At 36.4% G+C, this 27,184-nt stretch overlaps 1 protein-coding gene across 1 annotated transcript in view; it reads left to right on the forward strand.

Annotated features, from left to right (window-relative positions):
* The window catches only part of LOC143675538 (CUB and sushi domain-containing protein 1-like), a 925,048-nt gene that overhangs the window by 547,179 nt on the left and 350,685 nt on the right, over nt 1–27,184 (forward strand). The window contains exon 4 of the mRNA XM_077151715.1: nt 12,179–12,291. Coding sequence (XP_077007830.1) covers nt 12,179–12,291 — 113 coding nt within the window. The remainder of the gene's footprint in view (nt 1–12,178; nt 12,292–27,184) is intronic.

A 27,184-nucleotide genomic window follows, 5' to 3' on the forward strand; every position in this document is an offset into this window, starting at 1 on the left:
AAGTTAGGGATGCAAGTTTATTCAACTTTGTATTCCTTGGTTCATTGCATAATATTTGGCATATAAATGGCACTCAGTGCATTTGAAAAATTAGAGTACAGCATTCAAGAGACAATATTCTGATCATCAATGTAAAGTGAGAAATGCTAATTTTTGGAAACTTCTACGAATGTTTTATATATACATGTTATATAATATACACAAATATTATATTATACATATATCTTAGTTCGTAAGTATAGATGCCTACTGTTTTAGTTTGCTAAAGCTGACGAAATGCAATATGCCAGAAATGGGTTGGCTTTTACAATGGGAATTTATTAACTTACAAGTTTAAAGTTCTCAGGCCATAAAAAAATGTCCAAATCAAGGTGTTAATAAGCATTGCTTTCCACCCAAAGACTATCTACCAGGATCCTCAACTTCTCTGTCACGTGGCCAGCCAGGCACATGGCTTCTTTCCTGGATTTCACTGCTTCCAGATTTGGTTGCTTCTATCACAACTTCTCTGTCTTTTCTCTCTCAACTTCACTGGCTTTCCTCACTCAGCTTCACTGGCTTTCTTCTTTCAGTTTCCCTGGCTTCTTTCTCTTTGCATCTCTGTGGCTTTTTCTGTGTCTTTTCTCTGTCTTTTATCCTCTCATATAGGACTCCAGTAAGAGGATTAAGACCCACCCTGAATGAGGTGGGTCATATCTCAAGTTAAGATCCTACTCACTGAAAGATTCAATTTACAGTGGGTCCACACCCATGGAAATGGATTAGCCTTAAGAACATGATATTTCTCAGGTACATACATCTCAAAACCATCACACACACTATATAGGTAGATGATTGGCAGACAGAGAAAGACAGAGTGAGTGAGTGTGTGTGTGTGTGTATGTGTGTGTGTGTGAGTGGATAAGATCAGCAATTAACTTTCCCTAAATCACATGGGATGCTAGGAGTTGAAGTAGATTCAGAGTACGATTGAAATCTGCTGGGATAGGAAGAGTAGAAAATGGATGTTTGAAAGGCAATCAATAATATCTTCAGCAGTATTTACAATTATTTACCTTTGATGAAACTTTTGAGGTTCAGGAGATTTGAGTAATGCCTGAGTCTCCCAGGTGGAAAGGGGCATAACTGGATTTTAATCCATATAATTTTGACTCCAAAGTGCATGTTTGCAATGACTATATTATAGTAGAGGTTTGCTAGTAAGTGGGAAAACTAGAAGTTTGCCTCCCATAAAAGAACTGTAGTGGCTCCTTGTAGTTACTCCAGAGTCCTGTATGCAGATGAATCTTGCTTCCTATAATGTTGTTGTGATATTAAGATTCATAATCTTAAATCACAATTTGAGAAAATAGCAGCTACAGCCTCAGACCCAAAGATGGTTGAATTCGATTTGCAATTGTCAGACAGTGAGACATAGGCTGCTGAGGAAATTCAGATTCCTAAGAGGGTATCAAAGTCTACTAGTCTTTACACCTCAGGTCCCATATGATAGCAATAGAGATAGCTTCAACTCCTAACAACTCTGGGAATAGTGTTGTGGAGTATCTCTCAAGCTGGCTGAATCAGGCAAGTGGCAGTATACCAGGCATTTTAAGAATATTTCTAAAAAATAACACACTCATTTAGGATCCTTGAAATAGGTCAGAAAAAGGCTTGATGTTACCCCAAGATTAAGAAAAGAAAATAAGATTTTTCACAACATGTTAAAGAATATGTATTGGGAAAAAACATCAAAGAGGAAAATTGTCACATTCAGAAATTCAATATCATCTTGAAGTTTGTTCATTCCTTTACTGTGAGTCCTGGAGTTTTGGCTATGTGTGCATTTAGTATAGAAATCTGTGTGTATATAAAAAATACCATTTTTTTTAAATAACAAAAAATAATCTAATGTTGATATTCATCCATGTCTACTGCCAACTATTAGTTGTTTTGAACTGCCAAATGTTGTAGGAGGCTAAGAACGTGTTTTCCCATTGGCAACCCTCAGACACCTGGCTTCTCGGATAATAGTAAAACAACATGTTGGAGAATTGAATAGAACAGAGGGTCAGGTACAAGAAATAGAGGTAGTTTGGTTTTCCTAGTCACTGACTTAGATCCAGCCTAGGTTTTTGGAATCAAGATTTGTAAAACTACAATATGATCCTGTGTCACATATGAAACAGTTCCTTCCCACATTAACTTCATACCTAAAATGGCCTGGGGGAATTTCTGGGTTAGTTGTGACAGTTCTTTAGTCTAAGAGAAGGGAAAGTGTACCAAGTGGCTGAAGCCACTTTCAGAGTTGTCCTCATTCCTCTTATTGCTTGAATGAAGCAGGAGGTAAAGCTGAGATGCTGAAAATTACTTCCCCACAGAGAAAATACTGTCACAGTCAGTTGTGTCCTGACTGTTTTACCATACTGCTTGCTTGTCTGAACCATTTGCTAGGCTTGATTTCTGAGCAATTCCCTGATATTTAATCCTTCAGTTTCAGAGGACAGGCTTTGTCACACTGTCTCCCAAATGATCCTCTCTGCTTGACCTTTGGGTTAATCCCTGATGCCTGGTTTGCTGAAATCTTGGACATTTTTGTAAATTTCTCAAAATTTGGACTGGACTCTTGCTTCCTCTCTAACAAGGTCTATTGTCTGGCTCTTGCTCCTTCTCTGATAGAGAGCAAACTTCTTCACTGTCCTACCTGAATCCTAAATTATCTCTTTGATCTTTATGGATATTCTGGGCATAACAGTAAGAAGATGTCAGATTTGACCCATTTAGGTGATTCCACATATGGGAAACTATGATACTATTGGGAATTCACTGTGTGAGAAGATAAGAACAGCATCCTCTTAATACTCTTGAGTTTTTATAATCTGAGGCTTGTGGTTTGAAAGTCCACTTTTTTTTTTTTTGTAGCTTACACCATGTGCAACAATAAAGGTATAATAATCATTTGAGCTGAATTATTTAGACTCTAATGTAGGCAAAATACTGTAAGGATTAGAAAAATAGATAAAGATGCCAGCTATATCCCCCAGGGACTTGGGGCTTAGCGTTCAGGTGGGAAAGCAAACATATCCATAATCACCAAACATATGACAGGCTTATAAAATGTTCATAAAAATATATCATTCAAATGCTAAAGGACCATGAAGGCAAGGATGTTTAATTCCATCTAAAAAAAAAAAAAAACAATAATAAGGGAAAGAGTTTTTGAGGAATATCTTTCACAAAACATTTAAAATTTCAGAATGTAAGCATAGAGTAAAATGGCTTTGGATGGAAGGAGCTGCAAAGGCACAAAAGCATAAAGATATACACAATTGCATGCATGAAACTATTTAGACAGTAATCCATAGTTTTGTGTGGACATGACACAGTTTTATGAAAGTGCATAATTAAAGACAAGGCAGGAAATGCACATAATGGAGAGTTTTCAATTCCATGCTCAGAAATGGAATTTCTTTCTCAGAATAATTCAGAACTAATGAAATGTCTCAAAAAGGAAAGTGATGAGATTTAAATTGGGTTTTACCACAAGTCTTCACTTTAGTAATTGCTGATTTCAAACATGATTTTCTAACCCCCCCCATCTAAATACCCAACTAACAAGTCACAACTCAGATGTCACAACATCTGAGATGTCTTCCCCCTACTGTTGATGCCTATAGAAACCTGTGTTCCCCTTTCGGTGACACTCATATATCCCATCACTCATCCAACGTCACTCTTCTCTGACAGATTTCATATGTGTTGAGATCAGGAGACAAGTCTAGCTTGCTCACAGCCCTATCCTTGGCATCTAACATGGTATCTGGCTCAGACAGGTTGTTTTTTAAAGATTTGTTGAATTATGTGTATGAAATTCATGTCAGAGTTGCACAGAGTAACTCAATGTAAGTATGGAGGAGCAGGTAGCAATTAGGAGACAATTTCAATAGCACAGTAGAGGTAATAGGAATTTAAGGTAGAATACAGGCAGTGTTTAGTTAAAGGAAATAAAAGGCATCAACTGCAGGTGTTGAATCCACACATCTTAGCAACTGAATAGATATGGCCCAGAAACTAAAGGTTAAGAAGTATCTATGAAGAGAAAGTCATCATGCATGCATTCTAACCCCTCTGGGATCCTTCCAGTCATGACTGTTTTGGTACAGTCAGACTTACTCATTGGGGAGGTTGATGGTGCCATAAATCTATGGATTATGGAATGGCCATGGTCCAGACATCCTCTGATGAGCTTAATAACAACTAAAGGCAAGCCTGAGGACAGTGGATATTGAGAAACTTTCTGGGACAGACAAATCATGGCCTCCGAATTTACTTAGGGATTGTTAAAGTAAGGAGACACTGTATGTCCAGTCAGAGTTTCCGGGTCATAGACCCTCAGGGGACTCCATTCAGTTGCATTCTGTGTGAAGAACTGCAGCCTTGGAGCTGCGCATGAATGAATGGATGCTAAGCCTTTGATTCCAGGGCATACACAAAGCGACTGTTCCTTTCCTACTGCCATTTCACTATTCTTTTTTTTATTTTTTAACTTTTTTTGTTGTATACTATAACACATACACCAAGCAAAGAAATAAAAAAACAATAGATTTCAAAGCACTCTTTCACAAGTAGTTATAGGACAGATTCCAGAGCTTGTCATGGACTACCATGCGATCCTCTCTGACTCTTCTTTCTAGCTGCTCCAGAATATAGGAGACTAGGGGGCTTAATTTTTTTTTTATCATCACAATTGATTTTTTTCCTTCTTTTTTTGTGAAAGATAACATACACACAAAAAAGCAATAAATTTCAAAGCACAGCACCACAATTAGTTGTAGAACATATTTCAGAGTTTTACATGGGTTACAATTTCACAATTAGGTTTTTACTTCTAGCTGCTCAAAAATACTGGAGACTAAAAAAGACATCAATTTAATGATTCAGCATTCATGTTCCATTTGTTACATCCTATCTTCTCTGTATAACTCCATCATCACCTTTGATCTTTCCATCCCTCTCTTTAGGGGTGTTTGGGCTTTGGTGATTCTAAATTTTTCATATTGGAAGGGTCTGTCACTAATATAGGGTAGGGAGATGGAACTATCTGATGTTCTGGAGAGGCTTGGCTAGGTTTCAGGACTTATCTGGACCAGGGACCAATCTGGAAGTTGTAGGTTTCTGAAAAGTTACTCTAGTGCGTGGAACCCTTGTGGAATCTTATAAATTGCCCTAGGTGCTCTTTAGGATTGGCTGAAATGGTCCTGATTGGGAGTTGGCAGGTTATTATAGGTAGCAAGGTCTAGCTGAAGCTTGTGTAAGACCAACCTCGAGACTAGCCTCTCGATTCTATTTGAACACTCTCTGCCACTGATACTTTATTAAGTATACTTCTTTTCCCCCTTTTGATCAGGATGGAATTGTTGATCCCATGGTGCAGGTCTGGATTCATCCCTGGGAGTCCTCTCTGCTATCATCAGGGAGACTTTTACCCCTGGATGTCGCGTCTCACTTGGAGGGGAGGGCAATGACTCCCCTTGCAGAGTTGGGCTTAGAGAGACTGAAAAAGACCATTTTACTATTCTCAATACTACAAAGATATATAATGCATCCAATAAAGTTATTGTTTAGCCTTAAACTCACTGCAGCCTCACCTCAGGCTGTGAATGGCTTTAAATAGTAATTTTTGTTTTTTGAAATGGGACCTGAGTTGGACCATTTGCTGTGTGTTTGAAGTTGCCTATTCTATTTATTCATTCAATTTGTATTGCATACCTATTACAATTCCTATTGCATACCTCTTAGAAGCAAGGCACTATGCTAAGTGCTAGAAAGACAGTGAGGATAAGACTGCCTTCAAGTCTCCTAAGAAAATCTAACATTAAACAAATAATTCCACAAATAATTCATCACTATTTTGAAAATGACTTCAAAGGAAAAGTATAGGTTCCCGTGAGAGAGCATACCAAGGGAAGCAACTTCATCTTGGAGGTTATGTCAGGCTTCCCTGAGAATGCAACACACAATCTGAAATCTAAGGGGTGACCAAGAATTGCTTGGCAGATGAAGAGGAAGTGGATGATGGGGTAGGGAGTGTGCTGATATTCAATCGATGGAACAACCTGTGCCAAGACTCCTAGCAATAAAAGGAGCATGGTTTACATGGAGGACTAAACATAGCCAACTGCATCTGAGTGCAGAGCGCAAGGAAGATGTACTGGGTCAAGCTGGAGAGATGAGCAAACCAGATTGGAATAAAGAAGAAGAGCTTGAGAGATTTGAAAATTTAGGGGGTAAACATAGAACATATGATGGCATACAGAGAAAGCTAAAGGCGATGGCTAAAATCATAAGCATGGATAAAACTTCTAAGAAGTAAGAGTATAGCTATGGGTATGGACTAATTATGAATCCTTGAAAGTGGCTGGAGGAAAGAAAGACTGTAGGGAAGAGAGAAATTGAGGTCAAGGAGAAAGCAGGCAACCCTAGGTTAGGGTAAAATCACGAATGCCATACCCAAAGAAAGACAAGCCTAATACAAATGACTAGTTTTGATTAAAATCAGAACTGATTAAAATAAGAACTGTGTAAACAGAAATCTTCTATAATATGCTTTTAGATATGTTATAGTTCTTTTTTTTTTTATTTGCTTATTTGGGAGTTTTCATTTTGTCAAAGTGCCTGTATATGTGCATAAAACTTTTAGATTTCATTTCCAAAAATATTTGTATTTAACTATGTAAATATGTATATATGTATACACACTTATATATGTGTATGTTTATATGTGGATAGATAGATGGATGGATGATAGATAGATAGATGTACACACAAACATATAACTCTCCTTGTTATTTTTTTTTATAGTCTTCTAATGTAACTTGAAAACTATTTTTTACTTCCTTAGTAACTTTCCTCAATGACCAAAATAAGGTTTGGAATGCTAATCTACACTCTTTCATAAGACAGTATACTGTAAATAGTAATTAGTAATAGGACTTTTCAGGAACTCTTTCCTTGATCAGATTATCCTGTTTAATTTTGATGAAAGAGACATAAATGAAACACCATACCATGAATCATCTTGATCACCTGTCCACAAGAACACAGGAAAAGATAACACAACTTCTATATGACTTTCTCCCCTAATTGACAATCACTCAGGCTCTTTGAGGTAATAGATTTATTAAACTCTTTTGTCTCCTTAGGGAGGCTGGATAATTTAAAGTCTTTCTTGATGATATTAATGCTTTCCAGTTTCCTAGTCATCATAGTTAAAGAGGTTTAACTACACAGGACCTCCCAGAGATTTACATGATGATTTCCTAAAGACTTAAGAAATCTGGCTTAATATCAGAGAGGTATTCAAACAAAGCTACTTAAAAAAATCTTTAACATTCTCAAATGCATTTTAGAAAATTATGTTAATAATTTAACTCTCTTTTTCAAAGTATGTGAGTAAAATACATGAGTCACAGATACAGGGCTGTAAGGTTAGAAGAATAATTCCCTCAAATCTTATAAATTATGTGTGAGAAGAGTGAGGCTAAGGGAGGGTAAGTGAAAAAAAAAAAGTTATGAATTATTATAAATAGAATCCTAAAATTTATGGCAAAGCTCTTTGGAGAAAGTGGAACAGACTTAGCCTGTCCTATTTTGGCTCAAAAGAGATTGTCATAACTTTAAGTATTCACAAGTCCTAAATTTATTTTCATAGCTAGCAGAAGCAGACACCTTGTTGAGACTTTTGAAAAACATGAATTTGCCAGCAAGCTAAGTTGCTTAATTTGGCATTCTTGGGGTAGGGAGTGGGGGGAAGTAAGAAATACCAATTCCTTTAGTCATTTCTAAAGCAGCTCTTCAGTATTTGCACTATACAGCTTTATGGACTCTCTAACTATTTGAAATGCTCCAAAGATGAAACTAGTCAACTGTTTCCCTAGGATGACCTTTTCATGGCCTATTACTTTGGAGTATTCTCCTCCCCCTTCTCCTTTTTTTTTTTTTTTTTTTTTTTTTTTTTTTTTTTTAAAACGGGCAGGCTCTGGAAATTGAGCCTGGGTCTCCAGCATGGCAGGCGAGATTTCTGCCACTGAGCCACCGTTGCCTGCCTCTCTCGCTTGTATTTTATACTTAAATTTCCTTGGCTCATCACTTGACTGTACCAGGTAATTATCCTTTAATTTTATATGTACACACAAGGTCTTTTTACATGTACACTAAATATGTATATGTACACACTTTTGCTGTTAACTACTATTATTTACTTTAAAATGAATCTGCATCATACCATGTCAATCACCCCTGCCCCTCCCATTTTTCCCATTTATCCATCTCTCACTTCCAAAGTTTGTTTATTAAAAAACCAAATCCAGCAGACTTAATTATATTGCTAATGACTTTAGAGGACTTGCAGGAAATCTCAAACAATTTTCGCATCACATAATCCATGCAAAAGTATATAACCGGTGGCTCACAGTAACATCACATAGTTCTGCATTCATCACCACATTCAATTTTACAATATTTTCATTGTGGGTTTTTATGTACTGAACTTCTAAGATTATATATAGATACAGAGCAATGACCTACTCTACCACATTTACTTTCTCACGTGGCTGTTTTAGAAGTAAAAATAAGATATATTTATCAAAAGATTGTATTGGTTTTCTATTGCTGCTATAACACACACGAACTTGGTAACTTGAAACGACACAAATTTATAATTTTGCATTTATGTTGGCTAGAAGTCCAACACTGGTCTCACGGAATGAAAATCTAGGTGTTGAAAGGGACATTTTCCCTTCTGGAGGCTCTTGTGCAGAATCTCCAACTTCAAGAGGCTATCCACTTCATGTAGTTCATGGTCTCCATTCTCATTTTCAGTGTTAGCACAGATTCTGCCATCCTTCCCACATGAATTATTTGACATTCGTAGTTAAATTGTCTCTCTGATTCTTTTCTTCTGTCTCCCTTTTACACTTTTAAAGACCCTTGTAATTACATTACCCCCTACCCTAAAATCTGGGATAATTCCCCCCTCTCGCCATAACTGTTACATTGCAAAACCCTTGCAATGTAAGGTTGCCGCAGAAGGTTATATATTCACAGGTTCTGAGGATAGAACATCAAGACAGATATTTGGAGGGACATTATTCTGCCAACCACAATGGTATTGAGTTGAGTTCTTAACCTATAAATCGTATCTAACTCTCCCAATCCTTAGTAAATTCACAATAACATCTGCTACTTTGTATATTAATAAATTTTATTTAAATTAGTTTGTAATAAAGATGTGTGTTAGATGGAATTCTCTAGAGAAACAGAACCAACAGGAGGGATCTGTAAATATGAGATTTATAAAGATGTCTCTTGCTACCATAGAAACGGAAGAGTCCAGAATCCTTAGGGCAGGCTGTGAAGCTCACAGCTCCAATGAAGGGTCTCTCTTCTTCCTTAAAAGCCTTCAACTGATTGGATTATCTTATTTGAGGGGGCACGCCTTAGTTGATTACAGATATAATCAACCCCAGATTGGCTTTATAACCTTATCTTTTTGTTGAATTATAATTCACTGTAAGATCAGCCCCTAGCCTTCTGCAAGGTGACAGGAAAACATAAATCTAAGGATAAGTTTTAATAGAACAAAGACAGAATGAAAGAGAAAAAGAGATGTGAATATTTATTTAATTTGCATGGTCAAATCATGCATATAAATTCACTTTGGAGGGTGACTCATCTGTATGGCTTAGCTATAACCAGGGAAATGAATTCTATAATTGTCACAATGCCTTCCCACTTGGTTCTGTAAAAACAGAAAAAAAGGCTTCTGTGCAGGATTAATGGAATTTTGAAACTGTATTGACACAAGTTGATATATGTCTTCTAACCTTCTTCCTGCTCAATATTTTTACAAATTACCTTATATATATATTAAAGCAGAGGTCAACAGACTTAATCTGTCTATGAACTACAAGACTTTTTTTTTTTTTAAGATTTTTAAGTGGTTGAAAAGATATTAAAAGGAGAATAATATTTTATGGTGCATAAAAGTCCTAGGAACTCCAAATTTCAGTGTCAATGAATAAAATGTTACTGAAACACAGCCACACCTTTCATTTATGCATTGTCTTCTGCTGCTTGAACTACCAGCAGAGCGGAATAATTTCTGCAGAGACCATATGTCCCACAAAGCCTCAAATATTTACGTATCTGTCTTCTTGCACTAAAACTTTGCCAACTTCCATACTAAAGCAAAACTGAAATTTTTATGGGTAGATATTTGTAAAATGTGGGGGAAAGAAAGGATTTGTTTATGAGTATTGCTTTTGCTAGTTTGCAACTAAAATGCAATTTTACCTAGTTTATAAGATAAGAACCCCTGGAAATAATCTAATTAAGAAAAATGTGTATTTTAAAAGTAAAGACAAAATAAACTTGGATTTCTGTTTTAAAAATTCCAGTAAGGAAATGTAGGTGAGTTGGGTACATGGTGGATTTTAGAATGCAGAATTTACTTTTCCCTTAGACATTCTTATATTTGGCAAAAAAGTTATGTGACCTATTTTAAAGAGAATGTGTAATGAAACCTTGCCAGGGAAACAAAAGCCTTAAAATGAAATATTAGAATGATTAAATGCTTCTTGGCGTCAGCTGTGTCAGACAGTCACCAGTCAGTGCTCCATAAATCCAAGCAAATAGGCAGATCATAGTAGTGTATTTTCTCTTACAGAAGATTATTTCAAAAAGAGACATAAACACTGTTGCGAGTTGTTCCCTTCAAGGTTTGACTTTTAACTTTAAATGGATACTGTACATTTTTAAACTGGATAGTTGAAATTGAACACCCTGACATCAGAAAGCTTAGCTGCATATATAATATGTTGCTGGCTTTCCTTCCGCTAATCTAAGTAGCAAAGCACTCATGTAGCCAAGTGTACCTAGCAAATCCTGTGCATGCAAATAAGATTTCCAGGTTTGACTGGGAACAGCTCTGGTGCTCCTAGGCAAGTCCACAAAGGGCATTATAGTTCCCTAGAGTTTCAGCTAAAAGAAAACCAGTTAAGCCTTACAGATCATCTACATTAATAAGCTTCTTTTTAAAATTAGATTTGGCGACTGAGATGCAAAATCATTATGAAATGTATAACCATATTTTGTTACCTAAATAAAATGTGCTTTAGGACTATTTATATTGGTGTGTGTATATAATCATATAATCTCTTTCAACCCTTTGAGTTGGTATTTTCATGTCTATTATACAAACCGGTAAACTGAGGTTTAGAAAAGATGATCTGACTGTGGTACCACAGCTAGTAAAAAGCACAGCCAGCAGCTGAAGATACATTTGAAGATTCTCAATCCAGTGATACTTATACCGCTAGCCAAAATGTAACTTATCCATTGTACTTCTAACTGCCAGGATTTTACTATCTGAGAAGGCATTTCTCTTCAGAAGGACACAAAGTTTTCAATCATCATAGTAAGAATTTAATTACTCTATAGTTTCTGACTACTAAAAACATTTTAAAGTGGACTGGCAAATCTAAATCAGAGATGGACTGTATCTTATTTTTAAAAGATTTAATTGACTTTAATGTAGTACTTTACTAAACATAATTATATTCCATTTCAAATCTCTTTGGTAGTACTCATCAGCAATTTCATACAGACTTCTCTCTTTTACCTTGTTAAGAAAGGCCCATGCTGTGAATTCTGCACATAAATGAGACAGGAACTATGTTATGCTGTCATATAAATTAAAGCATTTATTTGCCTCCACTTCAGGTTAGACAGAATTGTGGAGGGTTCTAAACCTAAAAAGCAGAATTTTTTGTTTCACTATTTCTTTTCCTTATATGTGGTTCCTTGTGAACTCTTAGTAGGAAGATTAAGGTCCTCATGAAAAGAAATGAGATCAAAAGAATATCTTTTCCTTTATCCATCATTAATAAAGAGGAATCAAAATGTCAAATACTTGTGAAAGCCTTCATTCCATCCAGGATAAATATGGCACTTTTACTTGGGCAAAGATAAAATTATCCAAAATCATTTTATCTTAAATGCTAGCTAATAAGTGACCTGTGTTTAAGCAACTCAAGAATGAAAAGTGTCAGTAGCTCAATTTTAGAAGCAGGTGTGATATAGAACATTTGCTCTGTTGGTTTACAAGGGAGATTTTTTTTTTCATCTTTCTCTCTTCCAGGCTGACGGGCATGAACCTCCCTTCTCCTGTTATCAGTAGCAAGAATTGGTTACGACTCCATTTCACATCTGACAGTAACCATCGACGCAAGGGATTTAATGCTCAGTTTCAAGGTAAGAATGGACTACCTTATTAGAAAAAGAAAAATAGCATAAGTAGCATTCTACTCCTTTCGAACCCTAACAATTTAGGATTCTCTTGTTAAGAATATCTTATTAAGATATATATAGTTGAAAATTACCTTCTATCTCTTATATGAGCAGGTAGCTTTGGAAATTATATATGCTATAAATAACGACTTCCTATTAAAGCTTTATTACCATCACAATGTACAATATATATTTTTGGTTTTTTGGGGGGCAATGGTTGCTAAGTTTTACTCTCTCAGTATGTATATAGAGAGAGATTAATGTTAATTACTCTACACCCAACCAATAAATATCCAAAGTGGCCTTGTTATTTTCTTTACTTTACAAGCTAAGAATTGTATAGCATATAAGGTACCTGGAAATGCATAAATTCATCATAATATCACCTTTAGTCCTAAAACATCATTGTACTACATAAATCCAATTACCTGATGTAGTTATTTAGATACAAGTGAACCTCAAAAGAAAGGTGCTAGACTTTTTTTCAGTTTCTGAGCAAAAAATAGAATGTTTAGTTCATTAATATGTAGGTTTGATTCTGAAATTTTCCTTGTATCTATTTCCTAAAGTTTATGTCCAGATAGTATAGCATCATTTCCTATACCTTTTTCATCAGTAATCTCTATTCCTAGAGGGAAAAGCATTCAGTCTGTTTAGGAGTTCATTAAAATCAGTTTGTTTGTGTTAGCAGATAAAAATAATATCCGTGTACCAGGAAGGAGTCCTACTTTCTAAAGCAAGATGGTTTCTTTAACAAACTTCCCAAACTTTTCCCAAATCATGACTATGATTATGTCAGTCCAATTAAGGCAGCAGCCACTGAGCCCTGCAACACACGAGTCAAGCACTGCAGTTTGACCCCCAAACAGGGAAATTAGAACAACTCCTGTGCACCAGAAATTAGTAAGTCATAAAGTCAGTATGTAAATAATTCTCATGAAAGTTTGAACACCGGGGGAAATCATTATAGCTGCTTAACAAGACTTTAATAATTTTACAAGTTGGCTTAAACATCACTTATCCTAAACACACTTTAAAATCCATAGCACTTTCAGTGTATCTTTTTGGACAGCAAGCAGAAATCAAGAACTTAAATATAGACTCTGCTGAGGAAAAACACACTGGTAATGGGACTTTTTTATTTTTTATTTTTTGTATTTATATCCATTTCCTAGGGCATGTGACACAGGATGCACCTGCCTCAGAATACAGGGGCATTTTTTTCCCATTGAAATATATTTTATATATTATCAAGAGCACTGTCCAATTCATATTGACTCTGATGTTGCCAGAAAGCTCTCACCTCTCTCTGCTTTGATAGGGTAATGGCCTGAAGTTTCACTTTCTTTATAGAATTCACACCAATGAGTTTCACTTATCCTGTGACCTAGACAAAGCTGATCTTTTCTTTTTTCCATACCTCCCTTTATCTGCCTTCACCGTTTAAAATCATATATGTCCTAACTGAAGTTACAATTGAATAAGTGTAGTGAGGACAACTTGGTGGGTGTCACACAAAGACAGAGTGGTGTGAGAAAGACTTTGTCTGGTGGGAGGTTCTGACATTTCTCTATACTAAATCGTATCTATGGCTTTATCTACTCCTGTTTTAAAATAATCATAAATCAGTATTTAGGATGTCAATTGTCTGATCATACAGCATGTTAGGTAGATGTCTATACCTGTTTCTAAACAATTACTTGATCTTATCTAAGAACCATCATTCAATGATAAGCATTGTGCTACAGAAAAATTTCTAAGCATCGTCCGTCAAATCCAGTCACTAGCATTTGTATTAGAAACTGGGAAGAAAAACGGGAAAACTAGAAGATCAAATTTGTTGATGTTCCAAGTTGGTAGACACAAGAAAAATACAGGTTGCCAGAAAACCAGAAAACTGCAAAAGCTTAGTCATACTGACCTGTGATTAAAATATAAATAGATAATTAAAGAAAGGTGAATGTAAACTTTTGTACATAGTTCCAAAGAGATAAATGTGGTGCAAAAACAAAAGAGTTTTGCTTAACAGTAATACATTAGAAACAGTAATATATTATGAAATCTCTTCATGCTGACTTTCAACTTCACTCCAAGAAAAAATGGCATGAGATGCACATAGGGCTCGTTTAATAAGAAGAACATGTCTCGGGGCGCAGGTAGGCAGCCCATTGACGTAAGGAAGTTTGGGCTCAGTTCTTGATTTCACCCTTTTAAGAAAGAAATTGACCAAATGGAGAGCAACCAAGATGATGACCAAAAACATTCAAAATAGAAGTTAAGGAAACTTAAAAGGTGCATGATAAATGTCATGCAAAAAGGCATTACATTTATTTTTCAGGTCCCAAAGGACAGAACTCTAACCAGTGGAGAGACGCTATAGAATGCTGCTCCTGCAGATTCTAGGGTAATGGCCAGTTCAGCCAGGATAACTCTAAATCTATCAGAAGGCAGAAGACAAAGCAATGGCTTAGGATGAGATGAGGTTCCCTATTTGTGTCCCCTATCAGCTATTCCCCTGATGATTAAAAACTACCTGACTTTTAGCTCTCTGTAAGATTCTGTATTGACTTTAAAACTAGGCGGCCTCAATGCAGTTCATTCTGAGGGAATTGAGAAATGTTTCTGTCATATAGGACGGTTTTTCCTTTTTTCTGTGCCTAGATTAAATACCAGGAAGCCCCAATTTGTATTGTATTTTTATTTTAACTATCCAAAAATTTTATTTCAACTACCCAAAAAAATTTTTTTAAATAAATAAATATTAAAAAAAAAAACTATCATTAGTACCAACACAATTGCAAATAAACAAAACACAGTAGATGAATACTCTGTAAAACCAACAAGAAAAGCAATGCAGTAGTAGTGGACACTTACATAGTGATTACCAAATGATACTTTTCTATTTTCTAAAATATCCTATCAAAGAACCTGACTCAGGTTATTTGGTGGAGGAAGAAATATTTTTAAAAATTTCTATGCTTACTGCCATTCTGACATTAGTGTGATCATTTTATCATTTGTGGTCAATCTTAGGAAAAATCCCACCAGTGTTAATTGCAATAAATATAGTTATAAATTATTTATAATTACTCTGAAAACCCTTTGTGGTTCCTAAGCTGCTAATGCAGCCTGCTGATTATATCTCTCAATAAGAAACACTGCTTCTTTATCCAAGAGTCTCACGCTTGGATAGAATTTTTATGACTTCTAAAAACAAAGAATACATTCTTTTTAACTTGGTGCTTTTCTTGGTTAAATAAACAATCACCACCACATAAAATATTCTATCTTTTCTTTCCTTATGTGTTTAACTTTTTTCTGAAATTCTTTCTTTTCTGAATCTGACTCTTTCTTCTTCAGCTTTTACTTCTTCGGTTGGGTTATCAAGCTGTGCCAAAATTAGCAGTAAGATTTTTATTGACAAGTAAAATGCTCTATAGTTGCTCCTACTAAAATACATTCACTTTTAAAATAGCATTGTGAGCAAAAGAAGTGCAAATGCAATAAAAGCCACTTGATATATTCGCAGTAACTGCTATATATATATGTATATATGGAGTTTTCATTGAATTGATAGATTTATGTAGGACACATTATTACTTCGAATCAGCTGAAAATTGAGTCCATTCTTTATGTTGCCTCCAACATTAATTATAATTAAATAACTGCCTTGTTAACACAATCCATCATCTAGACATCATCGATGCCGACCAGATGAATTCTTAAAAATATGTTAATCTTGAACCACAAAGGCCTCTTTACTACTAAATAACCATATAAGTGCTAGACTCCAGTTTTACATGTATTTACCTGGCTATTTATAATAATACGACTTTCACAAAATGAAAATCCAATTGATTTTTGTAACTGATAAATCATTTTGAAAGAATGTGTTCGTAGTAAATTTCCAGTTTATATAGAGAACACTCCATCTCATAAATCAAGGGAAAACTCAACTATAGCTTTAAAGCTTGTGATGACCCAAATAATTATCTTACTTTTTAGGTTATAGTTTTACGCAACTCTTGATTTTCCTTTTTACTTAAAATGAAAACGATTGTATAAAATGAAGACTTTTATATTATTAAAAATGTGTTTTGGATAATTGAAAGCCTCAGCTTCCTCTCTTCAGAATAATTTAAATTTAGATAAAATGCACATATTCTCCATTGTCACACCTTTCCTGCCACCTGAGGTACAATTGGCAAAGCTCTATCTAAGAGGTAAGTTCTAGTCCCGGGGCAGGTGCCAGTCTCTCCCTTTAAAGTAGTAGCTCTGTAAGATAGCAAGGGCCATTATCTAGCACCCAACTAATATTTATTGAAGAAATGAAGGAAATTAACCTCTCATACTATCTCAGACCCTAAAGACCAGGGTTTGCAGGACTGATGGGAAAACCCTTAGGTGGCACTGTTGCTCATTTTTTGACAGAACTTGACATTTACTCTCTTCTATCAAGAGGACCTTTTGCAGAGATGCAAATATGCAAAGTTTGTTTTTTTTTTCATTCATAATAACTTAACAAAATGCACTAACATTTTTTCTTAGTAACTAATTCTTGAAAACTTTAACCTTTACAGGAAAAATTTGTTTTCATAGATTATATCTTTCACTCAAATCAGAAAAACAACCACCTTCCCTAAAAATATGTTTAGTTTAAAGCCTCAGAACCAAAGCTTCCTGTGAGGTGTCAACTGTAGTTAATATTTCAAGAAAAATCTCATCTGTGTGTTCCAAGCTGCTCACTCTTGGCAATACCTTTTTCATTAAGTACATACTGGTAGACAACGCCCTTTCTGTCTTGTGAGTATTGCTGTCTTACCATATAAAATAAGAATAATAATATCTACCTCACAAAATTGTTATGGATATCTAATAAAATGGAGAAGAAATGTGGCAAGTTGTTTGTAAACTGCAAACTGAATTGTAAAAGCATTCATTATTCATTGGTAAGCCTTCTCATGCTAATATCTTCCTCATCCACATTAACTAGAATGAAGAGCTTGGCAATCCAAGTTAGAAGGCATATAAAGAACTCATACATGAACAGAACTGAATATTCCCTTATACTTCTGTCAGTAGTCTGAATTGATACAACCCCTTGAGAAAACTGTTTACTGGAAAGCTGAACAGCATTCTCTAGAACCCAACTGTATTAGTTAAGGTTCTCTGGAGAAACAGAATCAACAGGGAACACTTGCAAATATAAAATTTATAAAAGTGTCTCACGTGACCACAGGAACGCAGAGTCCAAAATCCGCAGGGCAGACTGTGAAGCTGACGATTCTGAAGGAGGGTCTGGATGAACTCCACAGGAGAGGCTCACCAGCTGAAACAGGGAGAGCCTGTCTCTTCTGAATCCTCCTTAAAAGGCTTCCCATGATTAGATTAAGCATCACTCATTGCGGAAGATACTCCCCTTTGGCTGATTACAAATGAAATCAGCTGTGGATGCAGCTGATGTGATCATGATCTAATTCTATGAATGTCCTCATTACAACAGACAGGCCAGCACTTGCCCAACCAGACAAACAGGTACCACAACTTGCCCAAGTTGACACATGAACCTGACAATGACAGTCCATCCCTTGTCAACTTGGCAGCTATATATATCACCTTAAACCATACTCAATTTCCAAATAAAAACAATAAAACACATATTTTTTTTATTTTACCTAACAATACTTAACTGTCCTGCATATAACTGGGAACACATTAAATCTCTCCAGAATTGGGCGCAAATCCTTGGGCAGCATTCATTCTTAAACTTGATATCTTACAACTTAAATAATATAACACAAACAAAACAGCATTACAGTCCTCGTTTCTGTAACTGATCACGTGGTCGAAGTTCATATTTATCACTACCTTCTTCCACTACCCATTTCATGTTCCCTTTACCCTCAGCAAGCACTTCAGCTGGCTGTGGTTCTTTGCCTGGTGGGGTGACCCAAACCTTCATTCCTGAAGTTTCAGGGCCATTGGTAGTTCTGCCTGGATTGGGTTGTTGCAATTTTCCATTGATTTTAATCACAGGGCATGGTGGTACTAAAAGACGCCCTAAGGGATCTCCTATATTCCAAGAAACTCTTCTTTACCTCCATTATGTAGTTGCAGTCCTACTTCCCCCTGATAGTCAGGGTCAATTACCCCAGACAATAATGTAATCCCCTTGTTGGCTTGTTGATCGAGTGGCATAAGTAGCCCAAAGTGACCAGGTGGCAGTTTTAGATTCCAGTTCGATGGAATCATTGTTATTTCTCCTGGTGGAAGCACTCCCCATTTTGGAACTAAAACTTGTAGATGAGCAGAGCTCATGGTCGCAGGGACAAGAAGCAAAAATTTTCCTAGTGGATTACTAGGGTTAATAGTGAGTGGTACTTCTCCCATTTCCACCCCTTGGTTCCTGGACCCATGAATCCTGGCTATGGGAGAAACAGCACCATACAGCAGATGCTGATTCAGAGCATACACAGCTTCCTGGAGAACATTACCCCAGCCTTTCAAGATATTGCCACCTAGTTGGCACCGTAATTGAGTTTTCAAAAGGCCGTTCCACCATTCTATCAATCCAGCTGCTTCTGGATGATAGGGAACATGGTAAGACCAGAGAATTCCATAAGCATGTGCACATTCTTGCACTTCATTTGCTGTAAAGTGTGTTCCTTGATCAGAAGCAATGCTATGCAGAATATCATGACTATGGATAAGGCATTCTGTAAGCCCACGGATGGTAGTTTTGGCAGAAGCATTGCATGCAGGGAAAGCAAACCCATATCAGAGTATGTGTCTATTCCAGTTAGAACAAATCTCTGTCCCTTCCATGAAGGGAATGGTCCAATGTAATCAACCTGCCACCATGTAACTGACTGGTTACCTTGAGAAATGGTGCCATATTGGGGGTGTAGGTCTCTGGTGCTGGCAGATTGAGCACTCAGCAGTGGCTGTAGCCAAATCAGCCTTGGTGAGTGGGAATCCATGTTGCTGAGCCCATGCATAACCTCCATCCCTACCATCATGACCACTTTGTTCATGAGCCTATTGGGCAATGACAGGAGTTGCTGGGGAAAGAAGCTGACTGGTATCCACAGAATGGGTCATCTTATGTACTTGATGATTAAAAGCTTCCTCTGCCGAAGTCACCCTCTGGTGTGCATTCACATGGGACACAAATATGTTCATGTTTTTAGCCCACTCAGAAAGGTCTATCCACATACTTCTTTCCCAGACCTCTTTGTCACCAATTTTCCAATTATGGTCTTTCCAAGTCCCTGACCATCCAGCCAAACCATTAGCAATAGCCCATGAGTCAGTATACAAACACACCTCTGGTCAGTTTTCTTTCCAAGAAAAATGAACAACCAAGTATACTGCTTGAAGTTCTGCCCACTGGGAGGATTTCTCCTCACCACTGTCTTTCAAGGACACCCCAGAAAGGGGTTGTAATGCTGCAGCTGTCCACTTTTGACTGGTACCTGCACATCGTGCTGAACCTCTGTAAACCTGGCCCGAGTTTTCTCTTCCTCAGTCAATTCGCAGTAAGGAACTCCCCAAGAGGCCATAGCTCTGGTCTGGAAAAGAGAAGGCAATGTGGCAGGAGTGGAGACCATGGACATTTGTGCCACTTCTTCATGTAACTTACTTGAGCCTTCAGGACCTACTCTGGCCCGACACCAACTATCCCTCTTCTGGGTATGTAGTCAACAGAAAATGAGTGGATATGTGTGACAAAACACATGTACAAAGAATGCCCATAGAAGTCTTATTCATAATATCCAAAAACCTGAAATAACCTAAATGTCTATCTATAGTAGAACAAGTAAAGAACTTATGTATATTCACATGATGGAATAGTAAACAGAAATTGAAAAGGGCAAACTTATTCTAATGCGACAACATTGGTGACTCTCATAGACATAATATTGAGTGAAAGAAGCCAGACAAGAAAATGTGTGTACCATATAGTCCATTTACACAAAATTCAAAAATCAGCAAAACTAAATGATTACATGGGTGTTCATGAGGAAAAAGAACACCAGTATATAACAAAGTCAAATAAAATTTACTCTTCTAATATAATATACATATACTATACTTTTATTTTTTCTACCAAAAATATGGGTAAAATAATCCCCTTTTCAAGTTTTTTGAGAAGTTTTCTTATAAACAGTGCCAGACAAAAACATTCATAGAGTCCCCACCAAGTATCATAGTGTTGCTGAATGTTAAAATTAGAAGAAAGCTCACAATCAAAGAAAGGGAGACAGTCATTGATAGACCCTACATCACACAACTTGTAAATGGCAGAAGCGGAACATTAATGACATTCTCTGTCCTCTCTGTTCAGTGCCATCCATTCCAACTCTTCTCTACTGACTTGTAGTGCTCAAACTATGTTTAATCAGAACATCTGCTGGGGGGAGGATAGAGATTTTTTTGTGTGATATAGAAATCCCCATGAAATGAGAAACACTTTAAGCTAGCTATAATTCAGCCTAAATTTCATCCACTTTCTCAGACTGGCCTATTCCAATCAGAAAACTGACAGACCAATGGGAGGACAGGAATTATAATAATGATGGGAAGGGGCAAGAGTAAGCAATTAGGAACATGACCCATTGAATAATAGAATAAATAGATGTATTAGTAAATCAAGGGCAATGTGAAGACAGAAGGAAGCGCTGAAGAGAAAGTAAGGAAATGTATACATGAATCTGAAGCAGAAAGACAATTACCAAAAGGAAGAGGAAGGGAAATGCTTGACAGCAAAGCTAAGGGATGTCCTTAATTAACAGATTTGAAGGTGATCCTTGCATGTGGTCATATTCATGTGACACTCACATTGAGAATTATGGAGGCCTTTAAGCAGAGTACCTTGCCATGGTGTTAATCCTATCACCTTTCATTCAATCATTACAGCTTACACTAGGTGATGTAAAAGAGAGAATGGGGATTGGAGGTAGAATATGTTGGTTCAATCCAAGCAATACGTGGTTAACCAAGAGCTCCTAATCTTGGATTTAAGCCCCAGTCCTGTTATAGCTAAACCTGCTCTATAAAACAGGAGTGATAATAATGATCACTTATGGACAGTCAGGTAGTTAAAGAGAAAATATCTGTTAAGCATCTAGCCTAGTGCCCAGGATGGAATTCCCTTGCATCTCATAAAGTCAGTTTTATAATCTCAATTTAAGGAAAATACCTGCACTGCCCTGCTTATCTGTCTCACAGCGTGAAAAATCGTATGAGTACTTTGCAGGGTTTTATTATATTTAGAAATTTCCTGGAAATCCTCAGAGTGCTATCTTTCCTCAATTGCCGTAGGTATGCTTTGTCATTTCTGACCTCCTCTGCTTATATTCTCTTACCCTATTTCAGTGGTCCAAGTAGAATGGTCATTCATTATAAATCACCTTAAGCCTCATGTTGGAATTGAATTCTGTTCAATTTCCTTATTGAATATCTTAAATGTGCCCTATAATGTGCTTGGGAATGTGGAGCTAAAATTGATGAGTAGCATCCTTGCCCTGGGTGTCAAGTGAAGAAGACAGATAGACACATAAACCGGAAATGTCAATACAGTGGGAGAGAGGTTATTCACAGAATGTGATAGAATGAGAAAGATGCACCTAAATCAGCATAGAAGGGCGCACACCTGATATTTGGTTCAAGATAACCTGCAAAGCAGGAGGAAATGGAGGTTCAGGATAAAGAGAAAAATTTACACAAAACTAAAGACTCTTGATACACAAAGGTATGTGCTGGGGTAACTGCACATTACAGTTCATTATTAGAGTGCAAAGTGAGATATATACAGTGATGAGAAATAAAGCTGGAAAGGGTTGACTCTTCCAAGACATTTTATGGCATCTTTAAAAACTTGGACTTGATGTTGGATAAACAATAAGGATCACTGAAGTGTTTTCGAAGAAAGGAAAAGACCAACACACAATTTTATTGCAAATGCATCTGATCGTTTCCACTTTCTTAGCTCACTGGTATTGCCTAGAAGTTTGAGAAGTAGGGCAAGAGAGGAACACAGAAAGGAGGGGTATGGAGTGGAACATTCTAAGAAGCTAAAAATAGGGATTCAGACTACCCCCAGGTGATATTTTAAAAAGACTAATAAAACATTGCTGATGATGTAAATTCACCCTAAAGGGATTGAATGCTCTTTAATTTAAAGATAGTCATAATTCAATTTAATGCATTAGTATATTTAAGAAAGAATGTGCCAGTCAGGAGTGTGTACGTATTTGTATGTTTGGTGTCACTGGTAGTGATAGAAACCTCAAAGAAGAAAAAAATTCTAAGAGAAAATAATGGCAATGTGTCTTCTTCAGAGCCAGCTAAGCAGGTGTAAGACAGGAGAAGGACATGGATTGTCCAAGATCACCAAACAGTATTCTGGTTATAATCCAGCTTGCTGTAGGGATGGAGGGAGATTGTGCTAATTATCACACTTAGCAAATATTAGAGGCATGCCCACTGTGTGCACACAACTAATCTACAAATGATAGTGAACAAAGACAAGGTTCATTCTCTCATGGAGTTTACCTTCCATTGGGGGAGAGAAAATGTATCAATGGAATCAGCAAAGAAAGTAACTACAAGGGTGGGGGCAACATTAAATAGGATGACTGGGAAAGGCCCTCCTGAGGAGGTAACATTGGAGCTGAAATTCAAGTGCCTTATGAAGGTCAAGAAGAAGGGCAAAGTGGGCAGAAAAAAAAAAAGAATCATCTGGAGGAAGAACCATGGAAGACTGAATTGCAGTGAGTGAGCCACATCAGGGAGGAATTCTGGAAAGCCTTGTGGAAAACCAGTAGTAGTCGTGGAAATTTTGGGAGTGTTTGAAATGAGGGAGCATGTTTAATCTGATTTACATTTGAACATACCATTTGAGCTGCTTGTAAAGAAAGCTATTCTATAAACTAATAACCTGTCCTCTTGATGAATTATTGCATTCATTGTAAATTAATAAATGTTGATTCTCATTTTTATACCGATCTCTCCTGGTCTACAAGGTTGAGGACGGCCCTTGAGCTGGAGTGAATCAGCTAGGTTAATATAAGGCTGTTGACCTGGCTTAGGTGACAGGAAGTTCCAGGGGTCCCTTTTGTTCAAACTACAATTTGTCCAAATAATCTTTAACTCCCCCATCATGTTATCTTGGGATGGCTGTGCAATGGCTATTTCTTACACCTACCCTATTTGTCATTGTAAAAGAGGGTGAAAGCAGGTATGTTTTGTGTGTTTGTGTTTCTCAATATATTAAGACACCAAAAAAGGTTAAAATTCTGTTCTGTCTACTAAGGCTAGGATAAAGAATGTGTTTAAATCTCAGCAGTAACTATTTTACCTAGACATGAGGGGTAATTTTTTACTAATGTTGAAACAAGAGAATATATTTCTTAAGAAAAGTGTACAATATTATTCATTAGGGATGTTAAATTAAAGGATAGAAGTCTCACCTAGAGGCAGAGTAAGTGAACTTTTGAGTTCATTCCAGACTTTTAATTTAAGCCAATGCATTCTCATGTATTGATTTATTTAAAGTTGAGTGTTTGAAATATTAATACATGACAAATTTTAATAATTACATATAAAACCACTCAAACTAAAGCCTCCCTTTCCCTGAACTTCTAAATGCAGCTGACATTGGAAGATTGGGAGCCAACAATGTTATTAAGTAATTCACAACGATTTAAAATAGATTAATATTTGGCAACAGCAGGTAGATGATGAGTTCTTATGCTTGAAAAATATGAAAGCTTAGGGGGGTTATTATTCCCTTGGTAAATTGTCTTTCTACAATTTATATTTATGCAATGTTAAGGCAGAAAATTATTCTGGTTTTCAGTTTATCAATCCTTAACTGTACTCATTCTTCATGTCCTCTCTTTCTCTTGCTGGCAGGGTGATCAGCCAAATCTGCAGACTATGTTTAGTGTTTATTTGCTAAATGTTCATATTCACCTCTTGCAGTTAGCGTGAGCTTTGGAGCTTAAATCATCACAGTGTACACTGTACGTGTTAGGAGGTTATCAGCCAAAGTGGTCGGCATTAACATTCAGAAAGTAATAAACAAAGTATGGCATTTCCTTTCACAGCCTGCAGCTGTTAGGTCAAGGAGTTGTTGCTATGCTATCATTCTCCCAGAGTAGTTTCCAACATTAAGCTATAGGGAAATCACAGCTCAATCAAAGCTGTATGGAACCCAGTAAGATACTAAATGCACAAGTCACATTGCTTGTTCTCTTAATTACCTGGGTCTGCTTACTCAAATTGAACAGTGAAGTGGTTGCTTAATGTAATAACTGATCCAGGATGGAGCAGTTAGCTTCCTTATTCCAGTATATGCCTCACTTAACTACAGCTTCATGTCATTTATGAAATGACAATATAAATGCTTCAAAGTGTGAATGGAACACTCAAAATGAATCCAGATTTGAGTTTAAGAAAGGGTTTGTAAGCAAAATGTAGCAAAGGAATGGATGTATTAAACACTGAAAATTGTGATTATTAAATTGTTGGAAAGCTTATTTTTGTCACACTTGCAGAGCCTGGTTCACTCATATTGCTCCAGATTGTTTCAAGTTGGCATTGTTACTCATTAGAAAGTCTTTTCTTCACCATGACACTTTCCAAGAAATGCGTGAGTCTTTCCTTTTGGTAAATTCATTCTGGTTGGTGACATCTAAAGCCTCAAAAGATTCCAACTAGGTACTTTGCACATATATATTTTTTCAATTCTAAAGGATAATTACCTCCACAGTAAACCAGTAGTTAACTTTTGACCACTACATTGTGCACAATTTACTAATTCAAGAATATAACATGGTGAGGATATAATTCAAAAGGTTTTCCTGTAGATACTTGAAATTTGTATTGAAGAAAAACATGCACTTTATTTTCTCCAGACATATATATCCACAGCTGTGATTCAACTTGTATGTCCACATCGGTTGTTAAAATATTGAATTGTTTGCATTGGATGATAAACAGCCACTACCCATGAGCGCTCCACCCTGGTTGTTCTGGGTTGTCCCATGGAACGTCTCACATATCTTCCTGCAAAATCCTCTAGAGATTTAAGGCCTCAAACAACAACCAGCTGCAGACCTACCCCACTATAGGACATTTAAGAGCTTCTGCTCTGATTGATTAGTTCCCGTACCGGTTACTAAATATATTTTTCATATCATCTCTGGATATATTCATGAGTGCACTGTACCGCTAACATTTATTGAACATAACATTAAGTTCTAGCGATACATGTAATAAAACAAACACAAGCGTCCTTCTTTCTAGAGAAATATACACCAAGCTTCTGGAATATGATATGTTAGCCTATATGTTGTAAACTATATGTTAGATAGTTTGTAAATCACCAACTCATCATTTCTTTGTCCAAATATAATTTTCCATGGCTCTTTTCCTTCGAATTCCTCCAAAAGGCTTAAGACTTTTTTCTAGTTAAATCTTCTTCTGTCTTTAAAACCCTTTATATTTCATAAAACTGAGGCCCAGTCATGCTTTCTCTGAAATCTATGTAACCCCATGTATGTTCAACATCCAAAGTGGACAACAAAGCTCTCCAGGATATGTCTTCAGTCTTCTTTCTCAAACACTTCTTTTAATCCACAATTCTAAAGCTTCTATGCACCTCTGTATTAAAGGCTTGTTGTAATTTGGTCACATTATTCATTTCCCAAAAATCTCCCACCCCTTACAGCCATTTGAGAGCAACCACCCTGCTTCAGCTGCTCAGTGACTTTCAGTTCTTCTTTGAAGAAATCTTTCCCAGTCTCACAAGTCAGTCTCACTCACTCACCCATCTATACTCCCACAACACATTTTTCTTATGGCATTTTAATATCAGTTGATTCCTTGCGATATAACTATTTGTGTGGAAAGTAAACCATCATTATTTGTGAAGAGCAAAGCGAGTTATTTGCAGCTTCTGGCATCCAGCAGAGAGTTTTTCACCAATGGCAGGACTCATTTAATGTAAAGAAGAGTGCAATGTCTATGCGAACTAAAACTACATAATAGGACGTAATATTCTGTATTCATTGAAATGGTATTATGGCGTAGAGAAAAGGCTTTGATATTTGGAGTCTGAAGACTTTCAAGCCCTTGAGCAAGGCTTGAGGATTCTTTAAATATCTGTGTCTTCATCAATGAATTAGAGCTGACAATAGCTGTCTTACAGGAATATCATACAGCTGAGTGTAGGTTTGGAAGACAGATGCTCATCTATATCGTCATAACAAGTAGAAGCAAGGAATGGGGACTGCGGACATTTTAGGGGGTAGCCCTATTGGCCTTAGTACAATGTGTCATCAACTGTGTTCCCATAAAATGTGTAGATATTGGTTTCCTTATCAAATAATCTTCCTGGTCCTTTCTTACCTTAAATAATTTAAATTCCAAATAGAAGCTAGGCAAATATAGACCAAGCGATATTTTTCTAATATTACATAATTGTATTCCTTCTCATTATAAGCCAATTGTGCTTACATACTTTGTTTAGTCACCATCATGGAAAAACTGCCCTGATAGGCAGATCAGTTTTTCTAATTCATTAAAAATGCACTATTAACAACTGCTTGTTTCAAAGGCCGTGGATTGATTTTTTCACTGGTGATTGTTGGAATCACTTGCAACAGCAGAACAGAAGTAAACCAGTTTAGTAATGTCAAATGGAATTTTATTTTTATATATTTATATGCTTTTAATTGTTTTAACCAATTGGAATCCTATTCATGATATCATCTGTGTTTTTAACTTTCAATGTGGACACAAGTCCATGAATAAAACTTGTCATATTAAAAAATAATAATAATAAAAT

This window comes from Tamandua tetradactyla, chromosome 3 (assembly GCF_023851605.1).
Source record: "Tamandua tetradactyla isolate mTamTet1 chromosome 3, mTamTet1.pri, whole genome shotgun sequence".
Classification (NCBI taxonomy): Eukaryota; Metazoa; Chordata; class Mammalia; order Pilosa; family Myrmecophagidae; genus Tamandua; species Tamandua tetradactyla.